This window comes from Eriocheir sinensis, chromosome 4, assembly GCF_024679095.1.
Source record: "Eriocheir sinensis breed Jianghai 21 chromosome 4, ASM2467909v1, whole genome shotgun sequence".
Classification (NCBI taxonomy): Eukaryota; Metazoa; Arthropoda; class Malacostraca; order Decapoda; family Varunidae; genus Eriocheir; species Eriocheir sinensis.
This window is the reverse complement of record NC_066512.1, coordinates 15,238,276-15,253,369: the sequence shown is the minus strand read 5'-3', so window position 1 is coordinate 15,253,369 and position 15,094 is coordinate 15,238,276. Positions and strand designations below refer to the sequence as shown.

The 15,094-nt window shown below is 45.6% G+C and overlaps 1 protein-coding gene across 1 annotated transcript; it reads left to right on the top strand.

Annotated features, from left to right (window-relative positions):
- Positions 1-8,623: 8,623 nt before the first annotated feature.
- LOC126982243 (carbohydrate sulfotransferase 12-like) lies at positions 8,624-13,182 on the top strand. The gene is made up of 3 exons (XM_050834198.1): positions 8,624-10,041; positions 10,168-10,292; positions 12,456-13,182. The coding sequence occupies exons 1-3, from the start codon at positions 9,766-9,768 to the stop codon at positions 13,180-13,182; spliced, it is 1,128 nt and encodes a 375-aa protein (XP_050690155.1). The 5' UTR covers positions 8,624-9,765.
- The last annotated feature ends 1,912 nt before the right edge of the window (positions 13,183-15,094 follow it).

The following is a 15,094-nucleotide window of genomic DNA, read 5'->3' as shown; positions in this document are numbered from 1 at the left end:
TAGAAGGACGAAGACAGACAGTGGAAGATAAACGAGGACAAGGAAAGTTAAACATTGAAGACGCTACAAGACAGAGGGTGTAAAGGATCGACGATGAACATTAAACATGAGAACACAGAATCTTAAGTCTTTCTTTGCAGCACCCCATTTTCTTGTCACTGTGGGGAAGGAACACGGAATTTGAGCGGTGACTGCTACAGATTACTCCCCCCCCCCCCCCAGTGACGAGGAAGGAGGAACGAAATCTTCCCTGGTGCTGGGGCGCTGTGGCAGACGGTGATACGTTGCGCTGAGTAGAGTTGTGGGATAAGTTGCGCTGAGTAGAGTTGTGTTGAGGTGCGCGGTAAGTTGCGCTGAGTAGTTCAGCTACGGTGAGTCGAGCTGGGGCGAGTAGTGCAGTGACAACAGCTATAGTAAGTCGAGCTGGAGTGAGTAGTGCAGTGGCAACAGCTACGGTGAGTCGAGCTGGAGTGAGTAATGCGGTAACAACAGCTACGGCGAGTCGAGCTGAAGTGAGTAATGTGGTGACAACAGCTACGGTGAGTCGAGCTGAAGTGAGTAGCGCGTAGGGGACAGCTACGGTGAGTCGAGCTGAGATGAGTAGCGCAGTGAGGACAGCTACGGTAAGTCGAGCTGAAGTGTTGAGCAGCGAGGGGTTGAGCAGCGAGGGGTTGAGCAGCGAGGAGTTGAGCAGCGTAAGTTGAGCTGCGTGAGGTGGGCTGCGTGAGGTGGGCTGCGTGAGGTGGACTGCGTGAGTTGAGCTGGGGTGAGTTGAGTGGTTGGCTGTTTAATAGATCCTGGAAGGCTTGAATCCGCATTCCCGAATCGCGAACCACGTAGACGGGTCCTGAGCAGAAGAGTGGTGCTCTGAAGGACACCGCCGTAGTAGAGGAAGAGTTGCATGTCGTCGTCAGGTATGGTGAAGTCGAGTGGCGTGGAGATGGGCAACAAGCACTGGCGTAAACGCGCCGGGGGCCACGGCAGTCAGAGTGCATCGAGGGAACTGCGTGTGAAGGCGCTAGCTGCCAGCGTGTCAGGCGCCTCGGCAGTCGGTGAGAGTAGAACGACTGCGTGTGTTAAAGGCGCAAACTGCCTGCCAGCGTGCCAGGGGCCTCGGCAGTCCGTAAGGGCGTCAAACGACCGCGTGGTAAGGCGCTAGATGCCAGCGTGCCAGGGGCCACAGCCGGTTGAGGAGTGAGAGGCGCTAGCATACGCCAGGAGCCGTGGCATTCCGTGAGAGTAGAACGAACTGCGTGTACTATAGGCGCTGGCACGTGCCAGGGGCCTCTGTGGCTCGGGGAGTGAACCAGTGTTCAAAAAAGGCACTGTAACACATCACGGTTCGCTTAGTATGTAATACTGACACTAACTGTTGCTGGGGACGTGGTGCACTGAACTGTTGCTGGACACACTGCACTATATATGAGGATCCACAGGAGAGTAAGGTAATCCAAGTGGGCGGTGGTAGATCCAGGAGGCGGTGGTTAATCCAGCGGGCAGCTAGTAATCCCAGTGGGGTGTCACACTGTGTTTGCGTGTCTCTCTTAGTTTGTGTGGTGTGTGGTGGCGTATACACTGAGTCTGTATGGCGTGTACACCGAGTCTGTGTGTGGCGTGTACACTGAGTGTGTGGCACTGTGTCTCAGTAATGTGTAGCACTGTGTTTGAGTGTTCACTGAGTCTGTGTAGTGTGTCACACGGTGTGCGTGTCTCAGTCGCCGGACCAGCGGAAAAGCAGAGAGGAGGAGGGGTGGGGGTGGGTGGGTGAGCGCCGGGAGAAGCACCATGGGGCACAAAAGATGCCTGAAGGGCGCTGAAGATGCCTGGAGGAGGCGCACAAAGGGTGCCTGGAAGAGGCGCACAGAGGGTGCCTGGAAGAGGCGCGCAGAGGGTGCCTGGAAGAGGCGCACAGAGGGTGCCTGGGGGAGGCACAGAGGGTGCCTGTGGGAGACGCAGAAGGCGTCTGGAGGAGGGCACAAAGGGTGCCTGGGGGAGGCACAGAGGGTGCCTGGGGAAGGCGCAGAAGGCGCCTGTGGGAGGCCAGGGGAGAACCCTGAAGATGGCAACTACGCCTGCGGCGTAATATTTCTCCCGACCTGAGTGCTCAGCCCCACGAACCCCGAATGGAGGTGAGGATTTTTGCCCCAGGAGAGGGCGGACGAATGGACAAGTTACCCTGCCCAGGTCCTCCACTCTAGGAGAGAGTGCCCTTGGTACGGCACCGGCTATAAGCCACCTTGAACCATAGCAACACTGCAGGGTCACCAATTGTTGGTGGTAGCGAGTGTTCTAAGTGCTAATCGGTTCACGGATAGAGAAAGTCATATCCGCCAGGGTTACTTTATTTGGACAAACTTACAGAGGTCATCGACATAGACAAGACACTAAGAAAAGGTGTTTGTTTGTGTATGCGTTTATGTGAATGTTGTGAAGTGTGGGTGACATTTAAGTGTTGGTGTATATGTGGAACTATGTGTATAATTTGACAATAGAAGGACGAAGACAGACAGTGGAAGATAAACGAGGACAAGGAAAGTTAAACATTGAAGACGCTACAAGACAGAGGGAGTAAAGGATCGACGATGAACATTAAACATGAAAACACAGAATCTTAAGTCTTTCTTTGCAGCACCCCATTTTCTTGTCACTGAGGGGAAGGAACACGGAATTTGAGCGGTGACTGCTACAACGTTTCACTGGCACAAATCTGGGAGCCGCACAGCACGCACGCACTCCTGCTGTCTCTCTCTTGGGTTGAGTGACATAACTAGGGTTGCCACCCATGAGGTCAGAAAAATGTGGAATGCAACATCTCACCTTCCAATACGGAATGGATCCATATTTTAAGGAATGGGTGGCAACCCTAAAATTTCTCGAGATTGCCATGACTGACAGCCGCTGCCCACTGCTGGTGTAGGTCGGAGGAAAGGGGGAGGGATGATACGTCGCGTATTTTACACGTATTTTAGGACGAACCTTGAGAAATTTTACGGACTGGTTTTATGATTAACCAAAAAATGCGCTCACTACAATTTTAAGACACTGAATTTTGTCTGTTTGACCATTCAGACAGCCAAATACGGAACAAATGGCGTTCCGTATGGGTTCAAAACGAAACGCTACATTTCACTCTCGAAAACAGAACGATTCCGTATTTGAGGAACGGGTGGCAGCCCTAGACACAACGGAAAGTCTCAGCTCATTATAGCCTATATACCCCAGGACCCATGAAGAGTGCTATTAAGATGTCTACGGCCAAAATATCCTTTTAAACTTCTGGGTAGAATTCGGTGACTGTCGGCAAGGCTGCCTCCAAGACAGCCGCGAAGACCGTCGGCCAACTCCTTGGTAACTGTTGACCAGCTGGTCAGCCAACCAGTTCACAGACAGTCTGCAAGACTGCCGTTAAGACCGTCTGCTACTGTCGGCCAATCGGTCGGCAGAGTCGTGATTGTCGTAGACATGGCGCCATTTAAAAAAAAAATGACCGTTGAGACTCGTCTTGAGATTAGTTGCCAGCATGTCTGCGAGATGTTGGCAACTAGTTGGCCGAATGTCCCAGACAAGCGACGACCGTCGGCAATCACACTAGCTGACACCAAGACGCCCTCCATAAAACTCCCCCCATCTTGGAGCGTGGGAGCCGACTTTTCAAATCCAAAAGTCGCTGGGTTGTCGCGGGCCAGAGTCTGCACAGTGTGAACGGGGCTTTAGAGAGACAAGAAATTAAGCTAAAGGACGATACTGTGAAGGATTAAAGCGGTCACCCCTCTTAGACACAAGCTGTATGTAGGCGAACTTCCAGCAGGAGAGAAAGGTCAATGTTGAAAAGCAGAGACGGAATAGTTTGATCAGGCAGGGTGTTAGTAGGAAACCTCAGTTTTTAAGGACAATAGGAGGCACGTCATCAAGTCCATAAGCCTTCTGAAGATCGAGGCCAGAGAGGGCGTAGAAAACATCATTCTGAAGAGTTTTAATAACAGGCATAGTGGAGTCAGAGGGGGGAAGAGTAGGAGAAATATGCCCTGAATCGTCCAGAGTGGAATTTTGAAAGAAAATTGAGCGAAGACTTCAGCTTTAGAGACATGAGACAATAATTATTGTGCTGCAATCGGGACTAAGGAGAGTTGGGAAAGATGAAGAAGTAACAATGTTATATATTTTTGGCTCGGTGCCAGAAGGCTCTGGAGGAAATACTACAAATACTTTCTTTATATAATTTTATGTGAGAGCCTGAGTATCGGGAGGTTCTAATGGGGCTCTTGGTTGGTTACTGTACGTTAGTAGTAAGGATGAAAGTTTGTGCATGGAGGCGCCGTTATGTATATTCTACTACTACAAAAATTACTACGACTTCTACAACAGTATTAGTCTTTTATTCTTTCCGAAAGGGGCTGTGTGTGTGTGTGTGTGTGTGTGTGTGTGTGTGTGTGTGTGTGTGTGTGTGTGTGTGTGTGTGTGTGTGTGTGTAATTCACCCATGGTTTGATCACGAGTTAGACTCGTCATCACCAGCAAGTAGCTGGGTTCTGCTGGGACCTCCACACACAACAAACCCCATTTGCTCAAGTAACCGCTCCTTGCCAGTGGAAAAATCCCTGCCTGAGCGGGGCTCAAACTTCCGCATGCCATGGCGCGACTGGCAGCGCAGAGCCTTACCTCTGATCTACCGGAGCGGTGTAGTGTGTGTGTGTATTTACCTAGTTGTATTTACCTAATTGTGACATACGGGAAAAGAGCTACGCTCGCGTTGTCCCGTCTCCATATCCTCTCTTATCCAACTTTTCCTTAAAATCATGAATGTTTCTTGCACAAACCACCTCCTCCTCCAGTCCATTCCACAGCTCAATTCTTCTGTTTGGGAAGCTAAACTTTTTCACATCTCGCCTACACGTGGTCGCCCTCAACTTCTTTCCATGTCCTCTAGTTTATCTCTCGCTCCACACACACAGGTCCTCACTCCAGATTCTCCACCCCGCTCGCCACCCTGTACACCGCTATCAGGTCTCCTCTTTCTCTTTTCTCTCCAGGGTTGTGAGCCCCATGCTATTGAGTCTCTCCTCGTAAGTCCGATCCTTATCTTAGTTGCCACTCTCTGTACTCCTTCCAGCTTTCTTATGTTCTTCTTTTCGTGAGGAGACCAGCCCACTGCTGCATACTCCAACCTTGGCCTTGTCATTGTAACTATTTTTTTTCATCATCTCTTCGCCCAAATACACAAATGCCGTCCTTATGTTCTTCAGCAAATTCATAGTTTGTCCCGTTATCATGTTGATGTGTTTGTTCGGTGACGTGTTCTCTGAGATAGTCACTCCCAATTTTTTTCTTTCATTCCTCTGCATATTATCTCACTTCCCATCTTATAATCATATTCACATCTTCTTCCACTTCTACCAAACTCTAGTTTTTTTTACATTTCCCAAGGTTGAATTCCATCTGCCCTGTACCACTCCACTCCCATATTTTGTCCAGGTCCCTCTGCAATGCCTCACAGTCTTTCACATCATTGACTCGTCTCAATAGCTTTGCATCATCTGCAAACAAACTCACATAGCTGGTCACTCCGTCCACCATATCATTTATATAAACAACAAACATTATTGGCGCCAGCACCGAACCTTGTGGGACCCCACTCCTCACTGAGCACTAGTTGGAGACCTTGTCCTTGATTATTGTACTCATTTCCATGTTAGTTAGGAAGTCCTCCAACCACTTAATCAGTTCATCACCCACTCCACCCCTATTTTTAATTTTCCAAATTAGTCTTCTGTGCGGTACTTTGTCGAATGCCTTTTTCAAATCCAGGTACACTCCATCCCCCTAGCCTTCTCTCTCTTGTATTAAATCTGTCACCCTTGAGTAATAACATAAGTTGGTGACACACGATCTCCCTCTCCTGAATCGAAACTGGCAATCCGAGATAATTCTCTCTTTTTCAAAAAAAAAATCGACCACCTGTTTTTAACTAGCCTCTCACATATCTTCGCAATCACACTAGTGAGTGATACCGGTCTGTAACTTAATGGGTCCTCTCTCTTTCCTCCTTTATAAATTTGTACTATGTTTGCTCTCTTCCAATCTTGTGGTACCCTTCCTTCACTCAGGGAGGCGCTCATTATGGAGTGCAGTTTCTCTGCAAGCTGCTCACTACATTCTTTCAGGATCTACCCTGATACTTCATTCCGGCCCTGTCGCCTTTCTTACATCCAGCTTGTTCAAGCTTTCTTTGACCTCCCGCACCGCTAATTGTATCTCCTGCATAACCCTTCCTCTTTCCTGGCCCGGTGGCTGTACGAATTCGTCTTCCTTTGTGAAAACTCTATGAAAGCTATTGTTCATCACTTCTGCCATCTGCTGGGTCTTCATATGTAGTTCCATCCATTTTCAGTTTATCGATTGTTTCTATGTCTATAAAATAATTTAGGTTGGTCTTTGCATCTGTCGATTATATCTTTTTCATATTTCCGTTTTTCTTCTCTTCTAATCTTTGTATATTCATTCCTTGCTTGTTTGAAATTGTTCCACGCGTTGATTCTTCTTCGTCTCCTCCATTCCTTCCAGGCTTCCTCCTTTCTTTTTCTAGCCGCCTCGCATCTTTTGTCAAACCATTCCTTTTTACCAACATCCTTTTTGGTTATCTTAGGGACATATCTATTCTCGGTTTCTTTGTACAGCTTTAAAAACTCCTCCCACTTGTCTTGTGTACTTTTGGCTTTGTACAGCCCACTCCAATTTGCATTCTCAAAAAAAGTTCTCATATTAACAAAGTCTGCCTTAGAGTAGTTACTTCTCCCTATTTTGTGATCCTCTTTTCGGTCAATCGTTCTCTTTTCTTTTACTTCAAATTCCACAATCGCATGGTCACTCTTTGCTATTCGGCAATCTATTTTAATATTTTCTATTACTTCCGGTTCCCTGCTAAAAACCAGGTCTAATCTTGATGCCTCTCCTTCTTTCCCGAATCTAGTATGTTCCTTAATCCATTGCGTCAGCAGATGTTCCATTGCCAGTTGCAGGAGTCTTCCTCCCCACGACTCTTCTGTTCCCTGGGTCCGCCAATCCTACCATTCTACCTCTTTGCAATTAAAATCACCCATTAAAATTATTCTCTCACCTTCTCTTAACATTCCATCCAGGCAACTCACTGTGTCCTGTATCATTTGTTCATATTCTCGGGCCTTCCATGCATTGGTTCTTGGTGGCACATACCCTAATACATACTGCCTCCTTCTTCCTTCAGCACCCACAATTTTCACTCTCAGTACCTCTGCCAAGCCTTCACCCTCAATCACCTCCTCCACCCTAATGCCTTTCCTTACCATCAACATCACACCTACTCCCTGTTTTCTCTTTCTGTCTCTCCTCCATATATTGTATGCACCTTCTCCAATCCCCACCACCTCAATTGGGTCACACAACTTGGTTTCCGTCAGCCCCACATTATCAGGTTCTCTGTCTCTCAAATAGTCGTTAAACTCTATCCACGATGACACTATTCCATTGATATTCGTATACGACACTTTCCATTCTTCCTCCTTTCCTGTTAGATTTTTTATCTTCTTCCTCTCGTCACCATGAACCACTTCCTCACTTTCATATCCATTACTCTCCAAAAAAACTCCTTCTTCTCCTCTTCCGATCTCTTCTCATTTAAATCACGAACCTCACCTTTAAGTTCATTCAGATCTTTCCTCAGCCACATCATTTTGGTGTCTTCTTCTCCTGCTATCTTCCAAGCTCCTCTGTGTGTGTGTGTGTGTGTGTGTGTGTGTGTGTGTGTGTGTGTGTGTGTGTGTGTGTGTGTGTGTGTGTGTGTGTGTGTGTCCGTGCATCTGTGTGTGTGTGTGTGGGGGGGGGGGGAAGCACGCGAGTAAAACTAAAAGAAAATAATGATTCTTAATGGTTTATTTGGTCGAGGCAGCCGTTAAGCTGAAACTTTACAAATTACAATCAAAACAGTTGGGGTGGTTTATGAGTTAGTTTCTTAGGATAAGTGGAAATGTGAAATTGGGGGGATTCGATCGTACTGGTTAATTCAGGATAACCGGCGTCTATCGGTGGTGATCTCTAGGTTAATGCGAGGTATTAGTAACAAACATCGTAATTCTCTCATGCACGGTCTGATCACTTCCGGAGAGAGTTTTTCATATTTCTTTAGCTGATCTATGGGTAAAATTGGGACCTCATCACCCCACATTCCACACGCGGGTCAATAACCGTTCCCTGACATCGAAAATCTATCGCTGGTTTGAGCAAGGCGCGAACGTATGTCAGCATGACTAGCAGGCTGAGTGCTCATTACTTACAGCACGGGAAAAGTGTGGAACAGGTCGGGTGGTGGAGAAAGGTCACTCAGGTTGCGCGGCTTGGCAAGGCGAAGTGATGTTCAGGGTCAGCATATATGTCTGAGTCAGCATATCTATCTATCTATCCATCTATCTATCTATATCTGAGTGTGTGTGTGTGTGTGTGTGTGTGTGTGTGTGTGTGTGTGTGTGTGTGCGTGCGTGCGGGTGTGCGTGCGTGCGGGTGCGGGTGCGCGCGCGCGCGTGTGTGTGTGTGTTGTGTGTGTGTGTGTGTGTGTGTGTGTGTGTGTGTGTGTGTGTGTGTTTTACAGTAAAGAAAGCAGCTTAAAGGTAAAAATAAATGAAAACAAAAAAGCTAAGCACTGCCCTTATAATAGTAGAAAAGAGTTGCCAAAAGAGAAGTCAATTTCGGGTGGAGAGGTGTCTTCATACTCCACTCTTGAAAGAGGTCAAGTGGTAGGCAGGTGGAAATACAGATGAAGGAAGGCTGTTCCAGAGTTTATTAGTGAAAGGGTTGAAAGAATGAAGATGCTGGTTAACTCTTGCATAAGGGATTTGGACAATATAAGGATGAGCTAAGGTAGAAAGTCGAGTGCAGCGGGGCCGCGGGATTGGAGGGAGGCATGCAGTTAGCAAGTTCAGGAGAGTAGTCTGCATGAAAATATCAATTGAACATAGAAAGAGATACAACATATGGCGTCGAAATATAAGAGATAGCATACTGTAAGTAAGAGGAGGGGAACTGATGAGACGATGAGTCTTTTACTCTACTCTGCCCAAAAGAGTTGCGTGTTTGGACATGAGATGACATGAGATGCACACTTCATACGATGGCGGACAAGACCCTTATATATGGACAGAATCTGTGAGGAGGAGAAAAACTGATGGAGACGCTGCAGGACATCTAACTTCGAGGAAGCTGAATTAACAAGAGAGTAGATATGAAGTTTCCAGCTGAGATTCTGAGTTAAGAATAGACCGAGGATGTTTACTGTAGAAAAAGGGAGCAGCTGAGTGTTGTCGAAGAATAGGGGATACGTGTTGGGAGACGTGTTTGGAAGATTGTGTCGAGCTGACAGGTGGGGAAATAGATTTTTTGAGGCACTGAAGGACAACTGGTTCCTCCTGCCCCATTCAAAAATGATTGCAAGGTCCTGGGTTAAGCACTCTTCAGCGTCCAGTCTAGAGACCTCTAATTCCCGTAGGGATTATTTTCTGGCAAAATATTTTGAATGATGCAAAGTAGAGTCATCGACGTGCGAGTGCATAGAGAGTTTGTTTTGAAAAGATCACTGATGAACAGCAGAAAGAGGGTGGGAGATAGGACAGAGTCCTGTGGGACACCATCGTTGGAAGGTTTAGAAAGATCAGTGACCGTCTAACACACAGCAAAGATAAATAAGCGTCTCTTAAATTTTCAGTTTCTACTGAGCGCGTGGCAGTCAGCCATCAGCACAACGATGCAACCTGCACAGCACTGGCTGAACAGCACGAAAGACACTCCACTGCTTACAGGCCTGCCACTTGGCGCCCGCACTGCACCGCGCAATGACTGTTCCAGCAACCCTAGCAGACTGCAAGTCACGCAGGGTCACCATGATCTAGAAGAAGAGTTTAGGCGTCGACACAAAGTCCTTCTGTGCGAGTGCATGCATGTGTCTCTTCCCAAAGTGACTTTACGACCATTCTACAAACATGTGTTGCCGGGTCCACTTACCATGTGTAGGATCTTGAAGGTCTGTCGCAACTGTATTTAGTAATTTAGTATTTAGTAAGCCATGAGTAATGTAGACCTTTCTCCAATTTGATTTTTTATATGAATATTCTACCATAAGAATTGAAGTTCTAATGTAAAGCTTCAGCAGGTTGCGTCAAAGGCGTTGCAGGAGTTGGTCCATCAGATGGAGGACAAGGTTCTAGCGACTCCCTGGCCTGCCAGCGCAGTGATTGTGAGGCACCCACTGGCCAGGCTCGCCTCTGCTTACAGGTGACTTGTGTTTATTTTTATTTTTTTCTATTTCTTTCCTACAAGTCTGCTGCCCAATAACAATTATTTATTAGCAGCTATAAACTAATCCTCCATCCAAGTGGCTAGCCAGATCTCCATCCTACGGTGTAGGCAAGCATCTGCCACATAGGGCGTAAACTACTCCCAATAAGATATATACGGGAGATGAGGTGATGCAAGCCAATCAAAGACCCTTGAATGTGTTTCTTCGATTTCCGTTTCCTCTTTATTTCATTTAACACGCGAGGGCAGTCAGCATGCAGTCTATGGATAAAATCTATTACTTCCACACCAGTTTACATGGAAATGACATACATCTTTTCTTTTTATTTCAAAATAATAAATTGTGGCTAGACATAAAACAGCCTTGGATTCCCTAAATTGGGCGGGGACCAGAAATGTCCCCGGGTCGGAACCAAAGTCTAGTGGAGGCTCAAAGACGAGTGTGGATAGCTCCTCCAACATTGTCTTCATTAACTTCGGCAACCTTCACGGTCTTCGTTGTAATTTCCATTTTTGGGAACGCAATTATCAACTTTAAACCTCACTTCTTCTCCTAACCAAAGCGCTGAGGCCAGAGACCGTGACCTCTATCATGTTCCCTCCTATTATCTAAATCATAAATTTTATTTATTATCTAAATGATATTTTTTGTAGTCCCAAACAGGATGTTACTTATACATACTAAATTATACTACTTGATTTTGTGCCCACGACCTTCATTTCTCACAACTATCTACCATCTGGCTAACACATTATAATTTTATCAATAAATACGTCTTTGCTACTTATCTCTCACCTAATTCTATCAACTATGTTAACTTCTTTAACTTTTTGAATTTAAAAGTAGAGTACATCTCGACTCACTGTCGTTTCCCTGGAATCTCCATCTTAGGAAACTTCAATGTTCACCACCAGCTTTGGCTTTCATTCTCCTTTATTGACCAACATGGTAAATAAGTGCACAATTTTGCTCTCCTTGAATGATCTAGAGCAGATGGTTCAACACACTACACGTATCCTTAACCACCTTATAAGCAAGCCCAACTCTCTAGACCTCTTCCTAACGTCGAGTATTTCAGCTTATTTTGTTAAACTATACTCTTTGTTGTGCTCCTGTGATTACAACCATATATCCTAGTTATGTCTTATAAGAAGACCTGAGGATGCTTTTTACTGATTTCCCGTGGAATCGTTACTACTTCAAGGCCTGAGGCCCTTTTGTGTGTGCCCAGTGCATCAAAGCCATAATTGGCTCTAGGATGGAGATACACGTTACACGTGTTTTATCTATTCCTCATACTAAAAGCGCTGGTTCAATCACGCTTGTTTTCGTGATATCAAAGACACATCAAAAAATATATTTTTTCATTCCACAACTCTACATAACTTACCAGATATTTATCCCCTTCTCTCAAATAGCACACAGCTGTCCCTTTTCTTTTACACTATTTCCGTCTTGTTCCTGCCAAAACATCATCTAAATTGGATATTTATATTATCTCTTATCAAATTAGTCCCCACCGGTTGTTTTCCTCTTACCAGTTGCTAGCGATATACGTGGGTCTTGTCCGCCCCTGTGAATGTATCTTGTGTGTATAGCGGGGGAAGGGAAGCTTTTCGTCTCATCAGCTTCCCTCCTCTTACTGACTGGTTTCTATTTTTCATATTCGCCCACAATGTTATCTCCCTTTTAATTTTATATCGATACTTTCATGCTAAATGCTCCTCTAAACATGCTAACTGCATACCTTCACCCTTGCAGTGACTTCGCTGCCTATTTACAACTATCTACTCTATATTATTCCTAGGCTGTTCAAGAGTTAACAAGTATCTTCATTCTTTAGTCCATTTCACTGGTAAACTATGGAACATCCTTCTTTACCTGTATTTGAGCTGTGCCATTTGCTCCAAAAAATATAATGATTATTCAGTCTATGACAATTTTTTTTCCTTCACTCTATAAAATGAGCATCAGAATGTGTTGGAGAGCTGGGAAGGGGTCCCCAATTGCACCTTTCTCGAAGAGTAAAGGATATTTGTTTGTTTTTTCATGCAAAATAGTGTTTTTCATATTCCAGACATTATTATACTCAGTGTTCATGTATCTGAATTAAAGTCTGCAATGGATGTCTCTTTCAGAGACAAGTTTCTGAATGGCAAACAACTCAACAAGTACAACGATGAATATCGAAACATCACGCAGAGCTTAGATGGATGGGAAACACGCTTCATCAAATACTGGCTGCCTGCACTCGCCTCTGAAGGACTTCTGGAAAGAAATAGAGAATTCAACGAGACATTGAACAAAATCAGGAAAGCTTACCAGGTGTATGTAAATAATTATGTCAGCCAGACAGGAGTTCTCTTGGGAAAGCCATCACAGACGGAAGAAAAAAAATACGGCCGAGAAGAGATGGAAATCGCCTATAACATGTTATTCGTCGGGCCTCATTTTGGGTTAGCCAGAGCTTTCATGAACAGCTATAACTTAAGCGACCTGGCACAACAGTTCAGGGACACTTCGTTCACTTTCAATCAATTCCTGCGTCACGTGGTTTGGACTCATGACGTGGGCATGCCCAATGAACACTGGACTACCTACACAGATACGTGTGATCCTTGCCGGATGAAGTTCGACTACATCCTCAGGTTGGAGACGGTCCAGGAGGAGATGCAACACTTGTTCAGCGGGGTGCTAGGCTTCTTGGATGAAGTCAGCTTCCCGGTGAAGCACCGCAGCTACGGCCACGTCCTCGCCCAATCTGACAGAGAGTACTACGCGAACGTGAGCAGTGAGCTGATGGACCGACTCCTCGATATTTACAAACACGACTTCGCTATCTTCGGATACACTCAAGACCTGTAATACACCATATGGAGGAAGAATAGAGTATTTTTCCAAAATAGTTTTTTGTTTGTAAAATTTCTATTTTTGCAACTATATAATGTTTTTTTTTTATATGTATCTGCCTAGTTAAAAATAAAACAAATATTTAAATATAAAACGAATATTTTTTCATCTGACAATTATTTTTATCACCCTGTTAAAACCCACATTAAATTGCGGATGCTGAGGCTTAGGGCGAGGAGGGGTCGATATCTATAGCTTTTGAATAGTAGAGTCAAATATCATATGATGTACCATCCCGATAGGGCGTGATAGCACTTATTTTGGAAAGTTTCGCTCAGTCCACAATTGTGGCAGCTCTTCAACCTCAACTGAAATATCCACGTAATTCATTTGAGTGTGGTTCTTTTCGATAAGTAACCCAACGGTTCCACTATACGTAATTTTAAAGACAAAACTATATATTCTGAAAAAAAAAAGTTTCAATCACTCAACCAATTGGAGGATACGCCGGGATTCGCGTTACCTTCCCCACCCTACAACGTCCATGCAGACCCCCTTCTCACCCTAAGTACGTCATAACAGGATCTGTCGACTTGCTCAAGTCAGGAACTCTGTGGACCACCCCCCGGCCTCCTCCACTCAGGGTTTTTATAGAAACAAACCGTTGTCCACGGTCGGATTCTGCATAGCGTGCTACATGCTAGTATAGCCGGAGTTGGCGTTGACGGACAATATAAGTAAATGATTTCGAATCAGTTACTCAGCAACCATGAAACGTTTACAGAACGTTGTTTTTTAGGTTGTAATTTCGTCTGTCTGTACGTCATCAGCGCGTTACAATTACGTTGTGATTTTCTGTCTAAACTGCGACGTTTACAGTACGTCGCTTCTTGATGACTTTCTGATTGGTGATTTTCTCACCAAACTCTGACGTTTACAGGACATCGTTTCTTGGTTGCTGCTTGGTCCAATAGAGAAATTTTTAAACATATTAGTTTAAAACACATTATGTTGTTATTAAAACCATCGATTCAAAACACATAATGTGAATAATTGATAATTTATGTAAAGGGACCCAGTAAACATTGGCAAACCGGTGCTGGTAAATAACGAAATTAAAATGAAATGGCTGGAAAACGGGTGCTAAATATCGGCCCAATTAATAACCGTAATCGATTTTCTGCTCCTCCTCCTCCTCCTCCTCCTCCTCCCCCTCCCCTGTTGCCGCCCCTCCCTCTCCTCCTGTAGCGGCTTCCCTTCCGTCTACTGACAAAGTCAATACTTGGTGGTTGGGGACTCTCAAGTCAGGTTCATTGACAGGTACTTTTGTTCAAGGGATAAGGAAAATAGGTTTCGAGTGTGCTTTCCCGGGGCAGGCATCCAGCACGTATCTAACAGAATGGAGGAAATTTTAGCAGGGGAGGGGACACAGCCAATCGTCTTCTGCAGTTTCGGTGGTAATGACATCAGTAAGGTGGGTAGCGAAGAGATATTTCGGCGCTTCAGGGAATCGTTCGCTAAAGTGAGGGACTTTGGGGGGGCGGCCGTTTGTGGTGTTCTGCCGAGGAAGGGGGTGGGAGAGGGATGGCTTTCCAGAGCCTTAGCAGTAAACAGCAGGCTGGCGGCCCACTGTAAGCGAAATGGTTGGCTTTTCCTTGATAATTGGGACCTCTTCTACAATAAAGGCACCGCCCACTGTAAGCGAAATGGTTGTCTTTTCCTTGATAATTGGGACCTCTTCTACAATAAAGGCACCTTGTATGCCAAGGATGGCGTGCACCTGTCACTCCAGGGGGTGGAGGTTCTCGCATACTCCCTCGAGCGATCACTTAGCACCCTACAGGATTTTTTTTAGAGTAGGCGAGGGGGGAGGGCCTCTCATCAGTGGCTATACATCGCTGACTGGGACTAGGGGGCGCGGGAGAAA